The sequence below is a fragment of the Zerene cesonia genome, chromosome 19 (genome assembly GCF_012273895.1).
Source record: "Zerene cesonia ecotype Mississippi chromosome 19, Zerene_cesonia_1.1, whole genome shotgun sequence".
NCBI classification, from domain to species: Eukaryota; Metazoa; Arthropoda; class Insecta; order Lepidoptera; family Pieridae; genus Zerene; species Zerene cesonia.
The window spans coordinates 2,231,710-2,256,047 of record NC_052120.1 but is presented as its reverse complement, the minus strand read 5'-3'; the positions used below and the strand labels follow the sequence as shown (position 1 = coordinate 2,256,047).

General features: G+C 32.4%; 1 protein-coding gene across 2 annotated transcripts; it reads right to left on the bottom strand.

Annotated features, from left to right (window-relative positions):
• Positions 1–8,192: 8,192 nt before the first annotated feature.
• LOC119834455 (carotenoid isomerooxygenase-like) lies at positions 8,193–20,437 on the bottom strand. 2 transcript variants are annotated; one of them, XM_038358819.1, is made up of 14 exons: positions 20,368–20,437; positions 18,854–18,953; positions 18,262–18,373; positions 17,329–17,475; positions 16,926–17,036; positions 16,363–16,460; positions 15,707–15,787; positions 15,215–15,295; positions 14,673–14,797; positions 14,215–14,391; positions 12,777–12,933; positions 11,995–12,056; positions 11,704–11,802; positions 8,193–8,400 (listed from the first exon to the last, which is right to left on the bottom strand). In XM_038358819.1, exons 1-14 carry the CDS (start codon positions 20,368–20,370, stop codon positions 8,230–8,232), a joined length of 1,524 nt encoding a protein of 507 aa, XP_038214747.1. In that variant the 5' UTR covers positions 20,371–20,437; the 3' UTR covers positions 8,193–8,229. The 2 variants fall into 2 exon arrangements, with proteins under 2 accessions (XP_038214747.1, XP_038214748.1); XM_038358820.1 differs by lacking the exon at positions 20,368–20,437 and adding an exon at positions 19,780–19,994.
• Positions 20,438–24,338: the final 3,901 nt, after the last annotated feature.

Genomic DNA, 24,338 nt, shown 5'->3' with positions numbered 1-24,338 from the left:
AACCAATTTTGACGATTACTTTTTTATTTGAAAGGGAATTCACACGAAAGGCAATGGGTGTTTAATGTTCAAATTATGAAGATGTGTGTGTGCGGATGTGTGTTAATAAAATAAATAAATGTACGTAAATTAACTGTAATTACTCGTATTATAAATTTTATATACATAAAACTGATTCATCAAGTACATATAAGCTAAATCGCAACAATTGATTGAAAGATAAAAAACAAATCAATAAAGATTTTTCCCCATATCCTGTTATAGATAGTGATCTAATTAAGGCATGTGTACTTTTGTACTCAAATGATGGATAGAACGGAACATTTATTTATTCAGCTAAACTTCTTATAGAATCACTTTTCATAACATAGTTGTAACATTTACCACCATATTTAATATACCTATGTATAATTCGCAACTCTTCAGCATTCGTCTAGCTTTATAAATGCCCTGAATTATATTCAGCCATTGATGATTGAATCAAGCAGATAATAAAATTGGTTGTATCTTATATCCTTTCAAATTTTATGGGATTGCTCACTTCCTTGAACTATTCTTAATAGGCTATACTTTTTATCGAAAGATAAAAAACGAATAGAAAAAAGTATACTTATAAAAATAGAACACACAATACAAGAGAGCGAGCAAAATATTGCTATTGAAAAAAATTAATTACATTAAACTACTTCCCTTAGGTAGTCGGTTTTGGTAGGTTTAGGTAGGTTATGGAAGTCAATTACTCCGTGGGCTCTCAACTGAATGGCGTAATTTTTTTGTTTGATAGAAAATTGTTATCTTTTGACCCCACTCATCGAGAAATCGGAAAAGAATTATTGGAACATATTATATCAAAAGCATAGTATCAGCTATTTAATCCATTACATATTCTCTGTAGCTATATAGATACTATTCAGTCCTTTGGGTAAACGTCGTCAATTAATAATAAAACATATCGTTTAATTTTATTTATTTCTTCCTTATCTTGTACAGACTAAGGTCGCCTTCGCCTCGTTAATTCTTCTTTTGTATACTAATAATTCCATTTTTAACTGATTTGATATAATATAATATAAGTGAAAAAATAAGAGGCTCTTAGTAAAACATCTGACTAAGTGTTGGTTGCGACATTTATAACTTAATTAGCTTTTCCTAGCTAGCCCACGGCTTTGCACTCGTTGTATTCGGAGTAAAACTCCCCTCCACCCTTTTTACTATGTATTTTTACATCTAAATCTTCCTCTTGAATCTATCTATTAAAAACAACACATAAAAATCTTAACACAGACAGAAAGCAAATTTGTTTTATAATGTGTGGTGATATAATAATTACAAATTAATTTCGATCTTATCAGATACTCACAGTTAAATGAGGGTAAAAGGAGACCCTGCTACTAAGACTTCGCTGTTTGTCTGTCTGTACGCTGTATTCCTTGAACCGTTTTCTATTTACAATCATGTACATTTTGTCCACCAATAATACATTAATCGCTTTCCCATTGTAATTAAATCCTGTAGCTCAGATAGATGTTTCTTATATCCAAAGAAAATCCTATATAATAAAAAATCTTAAATAAAATAATCCTAAATAACAAAAATCCTAATATAGATAAAATGAGATATATCTTATAGAATCTATTTTCGTCTGTGTTCAACTATCGCAAAACGAATCAGCAACTGCTATGAAAATAATGTAAACAGGAATTACTCATTCAATCCAATCTTTTATCCGAATCGTGTACACCGGTTGTTGACTTCTCTAATTCTTTATTTTTTATTTTTGAACGAGTCCTGTTTAGTTCGGGCAAAGTGCGATAAGTTTAATTATTTATTTTATGTGTTTTTACGCTGTGGACTTATTCAAAACTGTTACAGTATTACAGACTGCTGTTAAATAATGTTTTGAAAAGAGCCGTACGCTATACAGGCATAGTATAGTAGGTCTACAGATTGAGATTAAGGGTTTCATGTGTACACTCTCATATTACGAGAATCACATGATTAATGTCGATAGCACGATCTTAACTAAATTGAAGAAGAAAGGAGTCGTGGTTTATGTCGGATTGCTACCTAAAACTCCACTGTGTTCCGACGAGCCGCTTTAGGGAAGGGGTCACGGGAGCGCGGGAGTTAGCAGTAGTAGAGTAACTAAGAACAACCCTACAAACAAATGTTAATAATCCATATCTCAAGCATGTGTTATACTGTACTCGATGTATCTTATAGTTTTTCATGTAAATGAAAAACCTTAAGATACATCTTTTACGTAATCTGTATAGATTACGTAAAAGATACTGAATCAACAAAACAACATAAAAAAGTATTTGGGCTTTTTCGATAAATTATTTGTTTACATCTCGTTTTACACAGCCAACATAAACCGCTCCGAGCGTACGGATATACGGGCATTGTGTCTACAGAAACGTGTTCTTGCGGGTGGCAAAGGTCGTTGGGTCGGCAGTGACAATGTGTAGAGGACTGTTGGTAGACTAGGATCCAAACACGAGGAGTTCAGTAGTGCTGGGGGATCATCCAAAGGGCGTATAACTGCTCATGGATCTGGAAACAATCACACTAATATTATAAATGCGAAAGTTTATTTGTTTGGATTTTTGTCCGTCAATTACAATGAAAGTACTCAACGGATTTTGATGAACTTTTGTATACACACAGGTTACGATCTGACTTGGGTCATAGGATACTTTTTTGCCGAATAAATGTTCCCTTGGGATAAAACAGGAATCTGGATATCGGAGATACTATAGAGAGTATAAAATCTTCGAGTATGAAGATTATTTACCATTTACCATTGACGCAGTATATATAATCAATTCTGGTTTATACATTTTATTAAATTTACACTAATATAATGATTTCTACTTACTTTTGATTATTGTAGTTTTGTAACGTTTACACACAAAAACACTGGACTGACTTCACAAACTCTTTCACCATTAGAAAACTGCAACTTTACTTAGTGACATAAACTATATATGTACCACGAGCGAGCAGCTAGTATTTCATAAAAGAAAAATAACATTTGGAATAAATTAATCTTAAACATAATATGTATATTCGCCCACGAATATATATCACAAAACACTTTAATGTGTTTCATTCGCACTTGACCCCTATAAAACAAAAAACAATAATAAAACAAAAAAGCGATTATTAAATCAATGTTTACATTACAACCACTTTATCAGTAATATATTTTAATAACTTTGACATTAACTTGTTTGGGCGCCAGGCGGAGCTCAATCCATACTAATATATAAAATATCTCGTGAAGGTTTTCCTCAATTCGATACATATTATATATATTTTAATATATAAGGCGTCAATAGATTTCCCTTTATTAAGTAACAAAGAATGTCGAAATAATAAAAAAGTCCCCTCAAAACTAAGAAGGAAGTAATTAGTGGAAATAATGGCTCTCGATTTTACGACTTTTTCAAGAACAAGGATCAATACTGATAAAGAGACATAAACAATAAAAACTACAAGTGAGCATAAATAATAATATCAAGAATTATTTATTTATAAGAGTAGCAACTGTAACGTTTTTAGGGAAAAAAGCTATTCAATATACATTGTAAAGGCGAAAGTCTATCCTCCTAGTATCCATCATTCTAGGATTTGGATTAAATAGGAAATTAATGTAGACAAAGACTCCAATACTACACTAATTAAATATTATTATTCAATGCTGAGAGGTCAAACAAAACATACATTTTTATTACTAATCTACACTTAAATGGTTGAAATTGGCGATGGAAGTATCTTCTAGATGTTAAAACGTCAACGTCAACGTTAGGGACGTTTTAAATTAATAACGTAACTAGCTGTGACCCGCGGTTGAAACCGCGTAAGCGTGCTGCGTAACCGTATCCCGTAGGAATATCGGTTTAAAAAGTGCCTATGTGTTATTTCAGTTGTCCAGCTATCTACGAAGCAAAATAGTATTATTATTCACCAATAGATGTCAGGAAAAAAAAACACGAATAAAACACGAATATGACATTTTCTAAAAAAAAATTCCTAGCTAGATCGATTTATCGCCCCCGAAACCCCCTATATACTAAATTTCATGAAAATCGTTGGAGCCGATTCCGAGATTCCAATTATATATATATATACAAGAATTGCTCGTTTAAAGGTATAAGGTGGAACAGCTTATTATCTCTTATATCTAGTTTCTGACTAAACTATGGGTTCATAAGTTTTCGACGAAGCTCAAAATAAATGTTAAAACTATTTTCCAAAATCAAGTTTCAAATTATATAATAACTAGCTTATCAAGTCACTGTTGTCGCTTTTTTAGTTTTTCAAAAAGTTAAATAGTTATTATCCTAATCGAAGAAGAGACAAATGTAACAAAATAAAAATCATTAAAATTCGTTCCGCCGTTTTTGAATTATAAGTAGTGTAAATAAACACGTAAATATACACATATTGTTTATATAAATAGATCATTGTTTATAATATTAACAGCATTACGACACAACTTGTTGAAAGGCTGCGTTGTCGTCATATTGTTATCTCGGACTTTTTTTGGATATGAGCTATATAAAGCCTTTGAAGGCCGTTTGCTTGTTTACACATAATTGGTGCTGTGCGTGAAAGACAGTTATGAATGTCGTCGAACTCGATCCGCAAGGCCTAAAAATAGAAATAAATAAAAATTAAAATGTTACGCTTGTACTCGAGCTGACCCAGTAAAAGTTTGGCAAGATTTATCTAAAAATAGCTTACATGTTATATAAAATTGATCATTTATAAACTTAAATAAATTTTGAAGACCTTCACATAATTAGGGGGTTTTAATTTGTTTACTTTACATAATGCAGAGCAGTGGTGAATCAGTGGTGCGGACCTCGGGCTTAAGTCGATAAGTCGGGACATTGGGCGAGCGTGCAGGAAATCTAAATAATTTCATTAAGCAATAATAGCCCATAAAGAATTGGAATGTACTTAACATGAACTAACAAAATCTTAGAAAGGAAGATCGGACGTCAGCCTGCTAGTTGGGCTGACGACATAGTGAAGGTCTTGGGAAGACAATGGATGCGGTGAAACAGAAAATAATGGAGATGAAGAAGTCTGTCTATACTCTGGCTTAAATCGGACTGAGAAAGAAAGAAGAAAGAAGAAAGATACAAATTATACATTTCACATCCCACTTCCATCGTCGGCGTGCGGGATAACTATGATAAAGGGGCTATAAAATACAATGAACGAGGTTCTTCATTTTTACCTTACTTTTACCACACTTTCACATGTACGCGGACAGAAGGATGTTATTTGAATAAATCATAATACTTTATTAAGCATAAAAAGCTTTTCCTTGTGTTGGTCACATTAACACGTGTTAATGACCTTTTCCTTTTTTTTGTTTATTGGTTCTTCGTCTTTTGTTTGTTTGTCAGTACTTCTTTTGGATTTCTTTAAGTATTTTTACGAAGTATTGAAACGAGTCTTGTAACTAACAGTATTCGTCTGCGTGCCCAATGTTATCAATTAATCTAAGGAAGTTTATTCTAGACTAATTTATATAAAATTATTTAATCACAATATAGAATAGGTATAGATTATAGACACTGTAATCTTGTTCTTACAATATAGTATTAACTAGCTTTCACCCGCGTATTCGCACGCGTTAAATTCAGAATAGTTTAATAGATGTAATTATACAAATTATTTAAAAGAAACCCATCAAAATTTGTTATGTAGTTTTAAAGATTTAAGCTATCCTATGTACCTATCATAGGGACAGAGAAAGCGACTTTGCTTTATACTACATAGTGATGCATAAAAGCAATTCCATTACAATATTAAGTTATTGATAACGAGGAAGATTACCTTTTGGAAAGAAAATAAGATTATTTTTAATGGGGAAGTCGAGCGCGCTTCTAGCCATCTCTTCACCTTCAGAAGGTCAGCGTGAAACAGCAGCACGTTAACGCTATTTAGTTTCGTACGAGCCGTGGCTCTTGACTACATGTATTAAATGAAATATTACATATTAAGTATTCGTTAGCGTAACTTCAAATTGTATTTAGAATCTTTCGATATTTATGCGAATATAGTAAATATTATTTTTGAGGATTTTTTTAAATCCGAATAGCATAAATCGTTTCAACATGTGTCTTCTATGAAAGACAATTTTTTTAGAAATTGACTGCAAGTAGGAAATTAGTTTGCGCGCTTGACAAACTGCATAAATTCACATATTTCAGGTGTGGCACACGGTTATTTATTATTAATACTAAGCCTTTTTTCCGTGACATTGAGAGAATAATGAATATAACCTTTTAAATATTCGAATTTTCGCTAAATGCCTTAGCGCCTTTCGGGTATAGGTCTCCTTCGGTTGTGCCCATTTTCTCCTGTCATCACCTGCCTCCATTCATTCTTTTCCCGACAATTGAAGATCTTTTTTTTTTCGTAGATCTATTTATTTTAATTTGTTAATTTAATGCCTTATTATATAAAGTCTTAATATAAAGTCTTTATTCTTGAAGAATATTATCTACCAGTCAGTCGTTTGCCTTTAGTTAGCTCCTGGACCAATCCGGGATGACAGACCCGAGACCATTTTGTGAAGCACACAGTTAATCATAATATCCTCATTGCAAATACTAAAATAACGTTATCGCTAAAGATAATTTTGACCCAGACAACCGATAACATCTAAATAGCAAATAGAATTACGCACAGAAAGATACGCAGTGCTACAGTGTTACGATTAATGGAAAAGAAAACTAAAATATTATAGAGAAATAATAAGCTACCTTGTTACCGACTAACCAAAGCTTAAATAAGACCCAATAACAGCACAATTCCGAATGATTTTTAATGATTTTAGAGATTTTAAAAACTCACTCTCAGCCCGTGTAAGTAAGAGAAAAGATAGTCCCGAGCTCTTACCCACATAGTCCCGTTGCCGTGGGATGTTCGGGATAAAAAAATTCCATGTCCGCGCACGAACTATGTTCCTATCAAATTTCTTCGAAATCACAGAGTTACGCATATTTGATGGTATTAATAGGGATAAAACATTATATCTGTATTTTTATTGCTATATATAACTACTATTTTTAATCAGTTTAATAAACCTCTACATTGCTGTTGTGCTGATAATTCAATATGTTGTTACTTTAACGATCAATTAAAACCTTATTTCATAGCTAATAAATTTAAAGGTTAATTTTAGACAAAAGAAAAATGAAAAGTCATTGCATCTGGAGTACATTGACGTGAATTTGCTATTCATTTCTATATTTTTAAGACAACGTGGTATTTATATATTGTCTTTTCATCATTATTGTTTTCTTTCTCAGAATATTCTATATGTCACGAATATATGTCCACATTATAATGCCAGTTCCTACTAGAATCTTGGTTGATTTATATAAACTACCCATACACACTATATAGCACACTTATATTATAAATGTGAATGTTTGTTTAGATGTTTGTCCATCCAGCACGCTGAAACTACAGCACGGATTACGATGAAATTTTACAGGGTATGAGCTAACTTGGGTGATAGGATACTTTTCACTTCGATTAAATGCTCCCTTGGGATAAAAAGGAGTCGTCATATCCAGACGGACCCGGGACGAGCGTCTAGTAAAATATAATTAAAGAATCATATTGCAGATATGAACACATACTTTTCCCAGACCATTACTTTCTCCTAAATCAATTAATAACTTTTCATGTATTCTAGTGTGTAATTTTTGTATATGATAGTAAAATGATTATTTCTTAACATATATTTATTTAGCCAGCTCGTGCAGTGGACCTCACTCGCTCGATACCCTATTTTTTATTGTGCGGAAATCTTGCATAAATACCCTCGGCCCCCGAGGCAGGAGGGTTATGTCGGATTCTTACCGACCAAAACCCCACTGTGTTCCGTCTAGCCGCTTAAGTGAAGGGGCCACGAGAGCTGAATATAATCCATCCGCGACACTACCATAGTGTGCAAACGGTTTAATTTTTCCGATATGTGAGATCTTAGGCCCGTATAATTAGTCTGGGCCGGCCTTGGGCTCTTGGACCAATATACCATTAAAAGAAGTTATTGAGATACTAGTCAACAGTAACTTTTAAATTTACAATTTGCAGGTAAATATGAACATTTTTCGATGTTTAAATTAAGTAAACAATGCAAATAAAACACTAAGTAATAAATAATATACTTTAATATACATATATACTATACTATTTATCTGGCAAGAACCAACCATGCAGACACTTAGGTGCCGGCGATGGGGTTTTAAAAATAGCTCTTGCTTCCTCTTGAAAAGTCTTTGCATCCAATACTAAGAGTCCCACCCGGCGTTCTTCGTTCCCAAACAAAATGGCACTCAATATTATACCATCGTCTTCTTCCTGAAGCGAAAAAGCATCGATATGTAGCTCTGTTCATCGATATACAGTTCTTAGGCATTATATTTATGGTATACGCATTGTATGTATATATATTACTACGTTTTGCTCGCGGTTTCGCACGCGTTATTTCTGTAGTTGTAATTCTTAGTTTAATTGATATTATTATACATATTAACCTTCCTCTTGTATCACTATATCTATTAAAAAAAAACATCTAAATTCGTTGCGTAGTATTAATGATTTAAGCATACATAGGGATATAGGGACAGAGAAAGCGACATTGTTTTATATTAATTATGATATCATGTGGAATGTTTAATCAATACGTTTTTAAAAAAGGAACTACAGAGTTTCATGTTGGTTCTTCTGTAAAGAAACTGCTTTCTGAACCAGTGTCAACTTGTAAATGCTATAACTATGTCATGACGATTCATAAGTGCTTCAAGAAGAAGTCTACTGAATAAATAAATGTTTTATTATAACTATGATTGAAAGAATATAAGTGTGGGGAATCTAATAGTATTGAAGAGGGATTAGTTAATTTTATTTATCATATTACTAGCTGACGATAACAGCAGACATAGCATATCTGATAATATAGTCTATAATCTATAAAATGTTTGCCAAGCTTCATCCGGATTCCATCAGCTGTTTCTTGCGTGATTATTTTTAAGTTGATTTGAAGCAACAATATTGTTGGAAACTTTATATATACGTATAAATGTTGACGCTTTTCGGAGAGAACGTTTCGTGTATCAATTTTGCAACGCGTAGTGCTCCTAGCGACATGTGTGAAATAATAATAATTACTGTGTTTCGTTCGGTGAGTGGGGAAGGCCCGTATCCGTTTCCTTATCCTTCACACTCCTCCTTTATTCCCCTCATCAACCCTTTCTTGATTCTACACTTTTTAAAGACATCTCTGTAAATAGCCTTACGCTAATCTAAATGTTCATGGGCGGTGGTAGCGCTTACCATCAGGCGACCCACCAGCTCCATTGCCTTTGATAGATGTTGTTTCCTATGAATAAATGACTTCACAAACATTCATCCATCGAAATATCCAAACTCGCATTCATAATATTTACAGATTGCATCAACTTTTAATTGTGATAAATGTTATTAATTTCATGTAACTAATACTATCTATACTAATGGATAACATTGGAGTGTCCATTTGTAATATTGAAATAACTTTTTATAAATACATATGTTTATATACATAATATACGAAAAGACACAAACATGTTTTTTTTTAATTTTTGTATGTCTGCCTGGATCGCTTAAAGCGCTATAAACAATAAATTAAGCTGTCTTTCCATTCCATTATAAACAAACAATCAAAAATACAAATTCTTCCCCTTTATTATATTACTGTAGATTAAAAATATATCACATGCTTATTACTGCCTTCAAAATCAAAACAAATCTTGGAATCCATTGACCTTAGGGCATCAATTTTATCAGTGTCTCGTATCAAAGCTTTTTTTATTATTTTCAAGCATCAAAGCTCGGGCGAATAACGGAAAGTAACATTCGTTTTAGGGTTCTATAGTTCGACTCAAAATCCTGATAATATTCTTATAATTTCCACCATTACTTCAGCATTTTAAAGTTTATTGTTTATCAAATATAGTAATTATAAATAAAAAGTATATTATAGTATTATACATATAACAAATAAGTAACAAAACAAAATTCCAATTGCAACGACTATTTTGATTTTTATTAGTGCACGATCGTTTAATTTATAACAATTTTTGAGATTTCGAACTACCAGCGCCGCGCTTTTTTATACGAATAGTAAATGAGTTAAAAATACAAAGTTTCATAGGGAAGCTATCAGCTATCTGCCAATGAAACTCAGTCAGAAGAAAACCGAAACATACAGAAGGAAAATTTGGTCTAGTTGTGAAAGGCGATTTAAAATGTTTCTTTTGTAGTAGATACCGCTATATTACATAAATAAATAAGTAAATAGTGATGCTTTAATATAAGACAATTTTGTTCAATTTCAAGTTCCAAGTTTGTTTTAATTTGTACGTATCCATCCTTCACAAATTGGAATTTAATTGGCGATTGAAAATCATTTCTATATAAGGATACCGAGCCACACACACTTAAATGGAAGATATATTTAAAATATAGCTGTGGCGCTTCGAAAGCGAAACGAAACACCGCAGTTACTGACTCTTTTCGGTGGTTTATTTATGTTTGGTATTCTTAGTATAGTATTATGTTATCTGTGATTCTTATATTCTTTTATTTTTTACAACGAAATTCTTTTTTTTTTTTTTATTCCTGATAGGGAAGCGCTTGACCACACACGCTTTCGACGATCGCAAACTTTCACAACAATTATCAAAGAAAAGTTAGATTTTATGTGTACCATTATCGGAGTTGAGCATGCTTCGGCAAGAATTGGGCCAGCTCCCACCGGGAAAGTACCACAGTGTGGTAACCACACCCTGTACGTTTCGTACGGCGAGTGAGGGAGCCGGAGGCCTATTTCCTTCTCCTAACCCTTTCCAGTCCATTCCTTCTTACCAGTCATTAAACCTTTCCTTATCCCTTATCCCGCAAAAGCAGTCAGCGCATTCTCAGAGGTCTGAATCTCTGCGAATGTTCATGGGTGGTGGTGGTCGTTTACCATCAGGCGAACCACCAGCTCAGTTGCTCGCTATGACATAAAAAAAAACCTAATGTATTCATAGATAGCCTGTGCAGATTGTATTCATATTATTGCTCTGCCAATGAAAAATAAAAAAATTGTTGTTAATCGTTTCATAAGTCGATAATGTTTACTAATGTCTCTTTATAGAAGTGATAAGTAGAAACAGGCATTAACTCGCACTTGCGTAGTGGAAGTTGCCGTGAACTATTATAAGAGGCCCGTTGTGATGATGATAAGAAGATGAAATTGGTAACATTAAAGAGTATACACTGGTATGAACGAATTTTAATATTTGACTAAATTTTGCACATTAATAGAAGCAACGGAACCCTCTTTTAAATTTAACTCGATATGATGTCGTTTTAATTTTAATTACTCATTTAACATATGTAGATACAAAATCTACATTAATATTGCTTTTTAATTGGAAGAGAGAATATAAATATGTTTACATAACGTATACAAGTATTATTTTATCACTCCCAATTCAGAAATTATAACTGTAATGTACTCTGAACGAAGCAAATTGAAAACTGCAACCAAATACTGGATTAAAATATGTACATGTGTGTGTATAATTTTTCGTGTTGGTTCCGTTAATATTTATTCAGATATTCGTTAATAAATACCTTAGAATCCGGTCGAGGGACAAATATAGGCTCACTCGGATAACAGCCATCGTCCCACCAAGACGTTACGTTACCAGTTTTCGTGTCCACTTTGATTATCTGAAAATATTACGTCTGAACAATAATTCTACGACATTTTAAAGAAAATGTTACACTATATTAATAGTTATCTATTCTGTTATTTCCCCGTCAACCAAGAAATAATGCATTCATAATAATGAGAAAGGCAAGCCATCATTTCGTTCTATAGTCCTAAGTCAATATATAATAATGGACCTCCAAATAACTTACTGATCCTGGATGTTCTGCGTCTACATCTGAACTGATGGCGTAGAAATATCTATAAGCCCGACCTGAAAACAATTGGAAATGTATTTACTTAACTAGGTATAAGTAAGACAACGTACAATGTGTTTATAGGTTATAAAATAAGCCAAAGATAAACATATATTAAATCCAAGCCTGAACAATATGTGAATGTTAGACTAGTCTAGACAAAGGATGTCCATATCCTTTTCCTTTCCATTCCCAGTCCTTTCTTTGTACCTCTAGTCAATCCTTTCTTAATCACTTTACAGTTTGAAGTCGAAAATCTATTTGTAGAGGCGTTAAGTCTGCAATCGACCGTCAGGTGACCCACCAGCTCCATTGATTAATATTATGACATGAATTTTTTTTTCAATCCTTGATATAAATTAAATTCGTCAAATAAACGATATTAAATAACCGTCACAATAATGTGAATAACTAACGGGATTTTTGGCATTTTTACGATATTGTTTACTATTTTTCAGACGAATAAATTTTAAACAAGAAATGAGAATTTGATCCCAAAAAATGTTTTAGAATATGTAAACTTATCTTAATAAAAAACACTAAATTTTTTATGTATTTCCGATAGCTGTTTAATCAATATGAGAATTAACCTCTTTCGCAAATGACAGGATTTCTTTTTACTCCAACTAGGTCATGAAACAACGTCATTGCCCAATCCGCATTTAGGTTGAAAAATATTAAAAAATTGTAATGATCACTTAGCGATTTGACCGTTATCATTTGAATATTTTCCTTACCGTTGCATTTTTCATAATAAGTCTTTGGTGTCTCACATCCAACATCCGCTAAGATTTTTGCATCTATCCTTGTCATATTGGGGTCGTTCAAGTCCATCTCCAGTCTTTTAGGTCTACCTCGAAACCATTCGGCGTATTCAGCGTTTGTTTGCATTGTCTAAAGTTAGAAATTTACTTTTTAACGTAGATATATTAAATAAGAAATACTACGTAGTAAAAACAATTAGAAAAGGTGTATTGGTGTTCTCGTATAGATGAAACATGACACGTCAAATTTATACTTTGTATTATACCTCTTGATATAACGTGACGGTGACGGATTTCACCCAAAACCAGTCATTTCTTTAATTTATTAAATTTAAAAATAAATAAAAATGGAAGTAAGCTAAGTGGTTTTATTTTGGAAATCCCAAGATAAAGCAGAGCGTTTTTTTTATATTTAATGGAGTCTAAGAGTTCAAAATCGAATCTTTGGCACAGTGGCTAACGCGTGAGCGTAGAACCGTGGGACCCTGGGCAGATGTCCAGTGGGGACCGAGAAAAAATATATCTCGGTTTGGCTAGTCATATAAGCACATACTCATCTCAGTCTCTAAAGAAAATCGATCAGCGAAAATGATGTATTTTGTATAATGCATCTAAAAAAGAACTGATTCTTGAAAAGAACTGCTTAACTCCTAAATCAGCATCGATCAATGTATCGTTAAAATATACATTGCAGCATCGATATTGGCGTTAATAGCGTTATCACGTATGTAATATGCGAATTATTTGTGAAGGTCAAACATAATAATCTTGTTCATATCTATTAACGCTCAATGTTTACAATTATTGTTTTAAAAATCATGCATTTGATTGGAAAGTTTTATGACTGGTACTCATTGAAACTGCAAGAAGTTATCAGTGACTTTGTAAACAATTGAAAGAAACATAATTAAAACACGAGGACGTCGTATATAGATAAGAAACAGTGACATTAATTAACCGGTCAAGTGCGTATCGAGCCCGGGGCAGAGTTAAGGTTCCGTAGTTTTACTCGAAAATGAAACAATAACTTGATCCATCTGACATCTAGAGCGCTATGAGTAGTAGTAGATATAAAACCTATGTTTATGCGATTGACATTTCTACAAAGTTCTCCGATATTGTGTGTGTGGGAACAGTTTGTCATTCTTTAATCTTTTTATCATTATAGAATATGATGCATATAATACAACAAAACATGATGGCGAAATAAATCTACAATTCTTAATTAAAATTAAAATTAACCTTGCTTAAACTTTATCGATTGCGGTACAAATAAATATGTATCAGTAACAGGCAACTTTTAATAAAATTTTCCAGAATGCGAATTAATATGGACAGTAACTGGCAACTGTTTATAAAATGTTACAATAGATTACAACAATTTTTTTAAACTAATTATAAAGCTACCCACCTCAATAGCATCTACGTACATTGCGTCTAGTACTTTGGCATCCTTATAAGCACAAAGATCGATTACTAGATTTCCTTCGTGTTCGTAACTATTAATTATATGCAAGAAAAACATGGTATCCGTTCTGTAGCGTTTAATTTCTTCCCCTGTTGTTCGACTTATAAGAACTATGTGAGTCTGGAAATATTTGCAAATACATTAGGTTAATAAATAGTAAGTTATTATACCTACAACACAAGCACAGAATTAAATATAAAGTCCTTCACACTTTATTTTTAATTCTGTGCTTGTTTTGTGTTAACAATGTATTTTTTGCTTTGTGAAAAAACAAACGTGTTCTCTAGCTTTTGACAAAAGATGAATTAATTTATTATTTACAAAAGTAGCAAATAATTATATCATATATACATAAGCATTAACTTTTAATTGCATGAAAAACACAAAAATTAAGTAAGAACCTCATACTCGGGGAACCACTTCAAACTGGCTATAAGCGGTTGGTTTGTGAGTTGATTTCTAACCATATTTAATAACGACACTGTAAGGGGCTGCTCCACTATGACAAAATAGTTTTCTGTTATACCTGAAAATAATACATCAAAATTTTAATTGATTATTCAAGCATACACCTTGTAACAGGTTTTTCTTACACTTACTACTCCATATTTAGTGAAATTAAAAACGTATTTTTTTTAAATAAACAATAGGCAATGTACGTTCTTACTTTTCGAGTTGTATAGTAGTTATCAAAAAAAAATGTTTAAATCTGAATAAGAAGTGTTAAAAAATTCATTTAATGAAGACATGGGAAATAGATATGGTTTATATTTCATTGAGTGTCATGTTTATTTTATAATAAATTTTTATTTGTTACTGGCAAACCATTACAAATAGATAATTAATTTTAGTTAAAATTTCTTATGTTCCAGACAAAAATGTAATACACAATAAAAACTATTGATTAGTAAGTATTTAATGTGATAAAATTATGTTTTTTTACCAAAAGTGTGCATGTAAGCCGGATGAAGCGGCCATCTTGGTTTCATACTACCGACTACTTCAGCGTTAGCGAACATGTCGCCTGAAATAGTAAAAAGAATAATTTTCTTTAAGTGCATGCATGTTTTATTATCACATTTGTATCGAAATCAGCTAAACAAAATTTGATAAAAGTGTCGACAGAATTTTGTCACCATACTGGCGTGTAAATAATTTTTGCTTCAACATCTGTTATTGTTGTAGGAACGATCCTACTTCCTACTAATATTATAAATGCGAAAGTTTCTAAAAATGGATGCATATGTATGTATGTTACTCTTTCACGTAAAAACTACTGAACAGATTGCAATGAAATTTGGTGCGTAGATAGCTGGACAACTGGAATAATACATAGGCAACTTTTTATCCCGATATTCCTACGGGATACGGACTTACGCGGATAGTATTCGACCGAAACATTATTCATAATACGTAACATGTAATAATATTTTACCTTTCTCTTCAAAAGGAAATTTAACGACCACATGCCGAATCCGCCCGGCAACTATAGACATTCCCACATTATACACGTCGCCTGAAAATAAACGTTAGCAAATATGTTACAATACATATTTTGTAAAGTATAAACATTTGTGGAGCTGGAGGCAGGACATCCGTTTCCATTTCCTCCCCTCACCCAGTTCATTCCTTTATTCCCCTTGTCAATCCTTTCCTAATTCTTTAAAAGCGGGCAACGCATTTGCAGTGGCCACTTTCTTCTACAAATGTTTATAGGTGGTAAAAATTGCTTACCATCAGGAGAACCGCCAACTCGGTTACCGACTCCAAGATAAAAAGGGCTACGAATAATATATGTATATACCTTCCAAAGTATCGTTTATGTAATTGATGAAAAACAATATAAATAACATGCTTAGAAGATACCTATATCAAGGTAATTAATACAAGTCTAAAACATAGATAATTTAAAAATTCTCAAAGTACCCACTTCAAATTGTCTCACAATTCTCAAACACAAAACAATGGAGTCAATCGGTTAAAAGACGAAAGATAATCGATTAACAAAAACAAAAAAAAAACAGTCGAATTGAAAAACTTATTATATTCTTAGTTTATGGTAACGAAATTATGTGTTAAAGATAGTTGTACCATTTGGCATGACATGCGGATGTGATGTGTGGTTTAAGAGAGCAACACGGTCCATAAGATTTATCCTGTCCAGTGTGTCCAGGGTTGTGGCATCTATCCTGTAAAATAACTGTGCTGTAATACGATAACTAAATCATAAAGTAAGAAATAATAGCGAAAATAAGATAAGAAGAGCAAATCAATTAAAGCCCATTTTTTATTAATTTTTTAAATTTGTCTATTTGAAACTGAATTTATGTTTGAATTCCGATCTTTTTTTTTCTAATTTACATGTAGCAAATAATTTGTTTGATTTCATTATTTAAAAGCGGCGTCGTTTGTTTTTTTTTTTTCAAGCCTCTGTCAGGAGCAGATGGTAAGTGGACGGGATCCCTTCTCGCGAGGTTCCCAATTTCTATATTATTTGAAAATAAAACAAACTCAACCTAACCCACCTCCCAACCAATCCTAAGTATTTTGATTCTGAATTCTCGATATACTAAGTAATGTATGCCTAAAGCGAGTGTTTGTAAACTGACAACGCCGTTTGAAATCGACGAAAAAATATAAACACAGCGTATTACCGGTGAATGATAGGGCCTTCTGTAAATGCGTATATTTCATCTCCGAATGGGTATACAGATATCATTGCATTGTCTGATATTGATTCTGCTGGATTGAAAATGGCGGACACTCTGTAAAAACATGTTGTGTTGTTAATAAAATCTTATACTTAGTCGCATTTCAATATTACTATTTTGTTTTAATGGTGGTCAATCGTATGAAAGTTAATAATAAAAAATTGTTTTTGAGCAAATTTGCATGGCGGCCCGCGTTGCGATTGCAGGCAGCAGGATAATTTGATTCATCACACAATATAGTGTATAGCGCATCCAGTAGCGTATCGTATAAGCGCTCCCATAGTGACCAAAATCATAACATCACTCTTTTGGTTTAGAAGTAAATGAGAGACAAATGAATATTTACCGATCAAAGATAGTATGACACGGATCGGGAACGGCCCTGGTACCGAACTCCGTGACTACAATCCGCTGCGCCGCATGGTTCTTCTTGTAAGTGTTGGAGCGAAGAAATCGACATTGATACGTAGCCTGCCCACCGTGGATTGCAAATCTGGCAAGAAATTGTTAATGATCTGTTTGTGTTTAGACATTTAATTGAAGATATAAAGAAATATGACTTCATTTATAATTTATATAGCTATTTAATTCATTCGGAATGTCCTCGTAGACACATAATAACAAGACTAAAAGGGAATGGACTGCTGAGGTGGGATCATAGGTGTCCAAGCCGCGTCAAGTATTGCTCCGACACGGCGAAGTAGGCGAGTTCGTTTGAGGATCGTTTTTTTCTATTCTCTATAGACTTTATTAACTTTATTCATCTAAAATATTTAAAGACACATTCCTTTAATAAGGATACATGCGCTGGTCATAAAATTTAATAATTCACACGAAAAATTCATAAAAAGTGGTGTTGCGAATATGAACTGCGTAGGAAATATGTTTATATATTTTTTGCGCACCGCTTTAAAAGAACTTAAAAATGTTGCCTAAGATTAGATAGAAGATAGGCACAAATGACTTTAATGATAATTATAAATTAAAAGAGATTAAAACAGCTGACGATGATGTATGTTAAAGTTAATATATTAATTAAGCTTGAATATAATTAGAAAAATATTGCCGTTGTATTGGCTTAAACTGCATTTTTTCAGGGTAAGAAAGCATTCCCCATTGTAGATTCTTCTTCTTCTTAAAGATCAAGACCAGGAAAAAGCCCCACCTACGATCATTGACAATTGGGAATTTGAAGAAAATTATAGATTCTTTAAAAACGCTAACATTGCTTGTATTGATGTAAAAGTAAAACAATTGCTTCAATTCATCAAATACACACCTATGGAGTAGCGCCGAGCTATCGAACAAGTGCTTAAATCGCATGGAACCAACATTGAGCGAGCCCGGCCCGTTTCGTAGCAATGTCCCGCGTAGCCAAGCCGGTATGCGGCCTGTAGCAGAATAATTTAACCTTTAAAACAACTCGGATAAGGTTTACAATACCGTAATATTATAATATTCTATTGATATGTGATTTTAATGAATCATTTCATAGAAAATTAAATGAATATGTTCTTAAATAACATATTTACATAATTTCGATGACTATTGTAAATATTATACCTCTATTGGATGAGTTTGAAAATAAATACTATGAAAATTAATGGATAAACCTTATTGTATCAATGTTAAATGTATTTATTGCCCGTATGCCATTAATATAATAAATTAGTAAAAAGTAATACATAAAAATATGTTATGTATGAGATAAAAATACTTTTAACAAGCTTATTGGAGTATATTCGTACTTTAGGTTAGTATGATTATGAAAAACAAATTATTAATATACAATACATCGGTGCTGCATAGACATTTTTATGAAAATCTATTTCCTACATATAAGTATTCAACTAATTAATTAATAGCGTTACCTGTGATTTCTCCTTTCAGGGGCTCAACAGTTTCCTCCCCACAGGACCGAAGCCATACATTCGAATCGCAATTCGGATAAAGTTTTCTTTCACTCTCCATCTTTTGAACAATGTTATTTTTGTTAACATAAAATCATTTTCCTCTTATTTAAGAAGAAAAAACAATAACACAAATAATAAAAACAACATTAATCGAGTCTCCGTTTCAAGCGTAAATTGTGATATTTATAAATATTTTGATTAGCAAATTTTAAATAAGTATTAATACATTATTCGCGGTATGACCACCAGACTTTGTAAGATTATGTACAATGAGAAATTAAACTTGTGTTTATATTCATTGCAGTTGCTTACTGCGTTTTATATTATACAAGAGATGTTTATCTAATAGACAGCTAGTCTAATTTAATTATAAAATCTATTTTTGTACTAATAATAACGCATTTTTATATCGTTACTTTAGAGTTTTCTTGTGTTTGATTTTACGCGAGTATTATACATTTAGGAATTAAAAACTTTTTAACAGTGTCTCCCCGTGACCACGCTCGCTGTAAAGTGTTCGAAACGTCGGTTTAATAATATAATGAATAAATCGCGTTTAAAATCCATTAAAAAGTTTCTAACTTCTAATTGTTACTTTACTTTTTGTGAATATCGTATTATGATATGTGAAAATTGTAATTGAAATTCAGTCAATTATTATTCTGGATTAGATATTATATATCTTTGATGGGAAATATTGGGTTTAAATGCATTGTTTTCACTATATTCTTTTACTCGCCTTTCTATAAATAAATAACATTTTAATTACTAAAAAAACTGCATAGTGTCATATGGTACACTTTAGGGAAAAATTTATCGACAAAAACAAACCTGTATCAAATTATTTATTAAGTTAAATTAAACTTAAATCAAATTAAACTTACCGTTTATATAACTCGTATTCATAAAAAGAGGATTAAAACCTATGCAGCTATCAATAACAAATGAAAATAAAATAAACTGCGTTTATTTATTAGAAGAAAGTTAAAAATTGAATTTTTTAGTAAAGTAAAACCACTTCGTTCACGTGTTTGTCTCACGATAGCTGAAAGGGTAAACCTGAAGAGCTCACCACCCCGTGTAACCTTCGTGGAGGCTAATAAAGGTATGACTGATGTATCAAACGTATATCTATTTATGTTACATATTGTAATAATGAAAAGAGTTTGTGAATTTTATCACGTGACGATCGAAATATTATCTCTTCCTCGTTTAGTTTTTTCTTCAATTAAATTTAAAGAGATATTTTACTTTTGCTAAGTACGATTCTTTTTGACATAATCATTCTTTATATACCACAGATTTTGGCTTTTTAACACATTTTAAAACATAAATTATGGTTTAAATCCCCGAAAAACAGACAAACACAAATACAATGTATTTTGCGTTTTCATAGTAAACTAAATGTTAAATTAAATATAATACAGTCCGACATCAAAAATATGCAACAGCGTAAATAAATATAAACCAACCATAGCAAAAACTATTAATTTCCAGTCGAAAATGTTAACACTGTTTCCGCGTCGGTCACGGGCGCTCACAGGCGCGTCTGAAACAACATTACATTAGATCATCATTTGGTGAAGTATTTTGTTCCTAGTAATTACCACTTGCCAGTTTTTTTTTCTTATAAACTGAGCCACGCTAGGGTGAAAAAAGATATTGTGACCGCACTGTAAAACTCAGTGAGAGACCAAAAGTTACATACAACAATGAATAACGCTGTGGAGTTTGTGTACTTAGTTTTAATTTAACGTGATACCAAAAATTAAACATTTCAATACACTCCGATCTATTTGAAATATATAGTTTAATTCAAATATTAATTTAATCTATACTTAATAATATAATAGGAAAGTTTGTGTGTTTTAAACATGGAAAACTTACATTGCATGAAGGCTACGGCGGTCAATCTTAGCATCGATAACATGAACCAACTGTGCAAAAAGTATTTTACACTCAATATGTTTTTAACTAAATATTAGCAGATTCTCTGTTGCCTCACTGCGACAAACCTACACGAATTGTATATTCGTATATTTAGATCTGATTCCCGCTACTAATGCAAAAGTGTGTTTATTTTTATGTCCGTTTCTAAATCAATTCAAAAAGAATAGTTGGAATGTCGAGTTGTTTTTTTATGTAAAGATTTATATTCTTTTTAGGGTTTCGCAACGGAAAAAACTGGACCCTTGTTCTTCCCTGTCCGTCTGTCAGTCTGTCAGTTTGTCACCAGGTTTGTATCTCATGAATTATGATAGACAGCTTTTTAATGCAATAATGATAATTATTTATTTCGCAATATAAAAAGTTATTTCAGATAGTTGAAATTTTCAGGGATCATGTATTTCTGTTGACGCTATAGCAACAAATATTAAAAATTAGAGGTTAAGCATCGGTTGGCACGGTCATATAATGGATGGGTGACTATTTTTTTGCAGTTGCTCTTTAGCTCATTTGTTCGGAACCTGAGTTCGACTCGCACTAGTTTTTTTAAACATCGTGTTTTTTTTTTAATTATGTCGCAATTTTTTGGATTCTAACATTAGAATGCAATGCAATTCGTTTACGCAAAATTGGCAATCCATCTTCTCATTACCACATCATTACATCGTTGTATTCAAGGTTCAAATCATCTATTTGCACTATTTGATCGTTTAACTTACCCGTGTATTCTTTGAACCATCTATCTATGGACTGCCAAATAGGATATTTCATAATTGTATTTTTCTTGTTTGATTTTACGCGAGTATTATACACTTAGAAATTAAATACTGTTTAATCAGAGGCCTACTATGATCATGGTAGATATTGAGATTATAAATTATACACTATCGTGTGTAGAACCAGCTCAGTTGCACTCTAATATTTAAAAAGCTATATAACTTATAATCGATACATGTTATTATCGCCTCGCGGTCGCCTAATGAACCGCTCATGAACATTTGGAGAGGTTTGGGATATGGGCATCGGGCTCCACTCATCAAACGAAAGACAGCAATATAGTGCTAGTTCATGTCGGTCCTCTGTGGGGATATGGTAGCTAGCCCAATTCGTGCCGAAGCGTACTCGCCTTTCACATAAACTGTATGGATGACTCCCCATATATATAAATATTATCTTGGAGAACCGATCAAATAATGTTGGCTTTTTGTAAAAAAAATCCCTCGAAATAAATATATTACATAAATATTGCTAGCTGCTAAGTTTCCACTGTTATTATAAAGTCTTTATGACCTTCGATATCAAAGTAAATAATTTTTATTAAACAAGCCATTTTTTATATTAGTCACATTTCATATACAAGTTATTGTAAAAAATATGGTAAGAAAATGTGCATTGCACTGTATAAAATATCTTCATATTATCCTGTTATAAATCATATTTTTAAATGGTGTTCTTCTTACAAAATGAATATTTAGTTCATTTATATTGGTTTTTTAGCATTCATATAATCATTTCTTATTTTAGTTAAGATGCCACATATACGAAATGTATACTTGTATGTAAGTATACATGCTACATATTATAAATTATTCTGAAAACTATTATAATTTGCAAAAACGTAAATGAACTGATTTTGCCCTGATGCCCAACGTATCTAGTAAATTATTTTTTTATTAATAGATATAAATTGATACTCATCATCATCATCATCACTGCTGGGACACAGGCCTTCTACGAGAGTTCAGGCCATAATCCACCACGCTAGCCAAGTACGGGTTGGCAGAAGTTAGATATCGCTGAACTCTCGATTCTTCGACATGCCAGATCGTGCAGTGGTGATGTGAACAATATGCAGATATATAGGAAATTCTATTTATTTCTTACACGGTCGTCCGATCTCGTACCTCCTACTTTTTGTTTTCAATTCGAGGTCCTAACCACTGAGCCACCATTGCTCAATTTATATAAAATAGATAGTAATTTGTGGAAGCGTTTACCATAATTTAATGCTTATATAACAGTCATGGCCACATTATATTAGTTGAGTGTACAACAGTTCCTATATGCTCTGTTCCTGACAATGAACGAGGTAGGGCGTTGAATAGAGTAAGCCATAGGCGATTAGATTTAAGCTGATTTAACTCACCTATGCCGATAGCTTCTTCTTTCGGTTATTTTCTTCAAATTATTATTTTTTCCATTATATCATATAATATATCGTCCATAGTACCTAATGCCATACAAATCACATCGAGCCATTATAAATCTACGAGACATCGATAAACGTCTTCTTTCCAAAACCATAAAACACATATCTATATTTTTATGATTTTCTTACTGATTACATTTTAAGTAAACCCAATATTTCAAAGAGCTCATTTATTTATTTTATTTAATAAATAAAATACAATTGTCTATTTAATATCTTAAATTAAATATGTCCTGCCTGTAACTAGGGTCTTTAAAGGTGTCAACGAAATCAAAAGATCCTCAAAGCACTACATAAAGTATTCCATAACAATCATTTGAATTAAAAAAAACAAGGTCAAATCGCTCTCCGTTCGTGTCATACATGATGACGTCACTGGACAGTCTGGAGGGAGCGTCCTCACAACGACCTTCGCGAGCAAGGCCACGCAAGTTCAATATCGAAGCGACCCTGACTGACCTCGAGGGACCTGCGGGAATCCGATCAAACGGATTAAAACGATGCAATTTAACTAATGCATTTCAAAATAAAACGTCGTCGTGACGTCAAAGTGGAATGTAAACGTCACTAGAATACTGCTTTTATTAACATCTATTTTTTGAGGCGACCTAATATATAGTACTAATAAAACTTTCTCAAACATTTATTTATCCATAATACAAAGAATAGATTAAAGATATAGGAAGATAAACTATACATTTAATCGTATCATCAATACAAAGTATAAAGCAGAGTCGCTTCCCGCATCTGTATGTATTCATAGATCTTTAAAATTACACAACAGATTTTGATGGGATTATTTAAATAGATAGTGTTTCAAGAGGGGGGTTTATATGAATAATAACATGTATTAAACCACTGAATTTAACGCGTGCGAAGCCGCGGGCGGTAAGCAAGTTATTGTATAATATGGACTGACCCGGCACTTAGGAGTATTAATATAGTTTAAGACCTCTCCTAGACCTACGTCTACAGAATATACACAAAAAATATCATAAGGACGGCCAAGCCGATGCTCAGGAGTGCAGCATCAGGTCCTGAAACCATCTGTGACACGAAAATTGTATATATTAGACGTATTAGTCTAATTTCTTAAATTTTTAACAGTTAGTATCAAAATGACGGCGAAAAATACCCAACAAACAAAAATCATTAAGACATTAATGTAAGTAAGTAGTTTAATGATTAATATAAACAACTACAATTTCCTATGAACACTCAAAAGAATTTAACGCTAATCGGTTAAAAACCTACGGAGTTGTCGATTAACAAAACTAAAAAATAGAG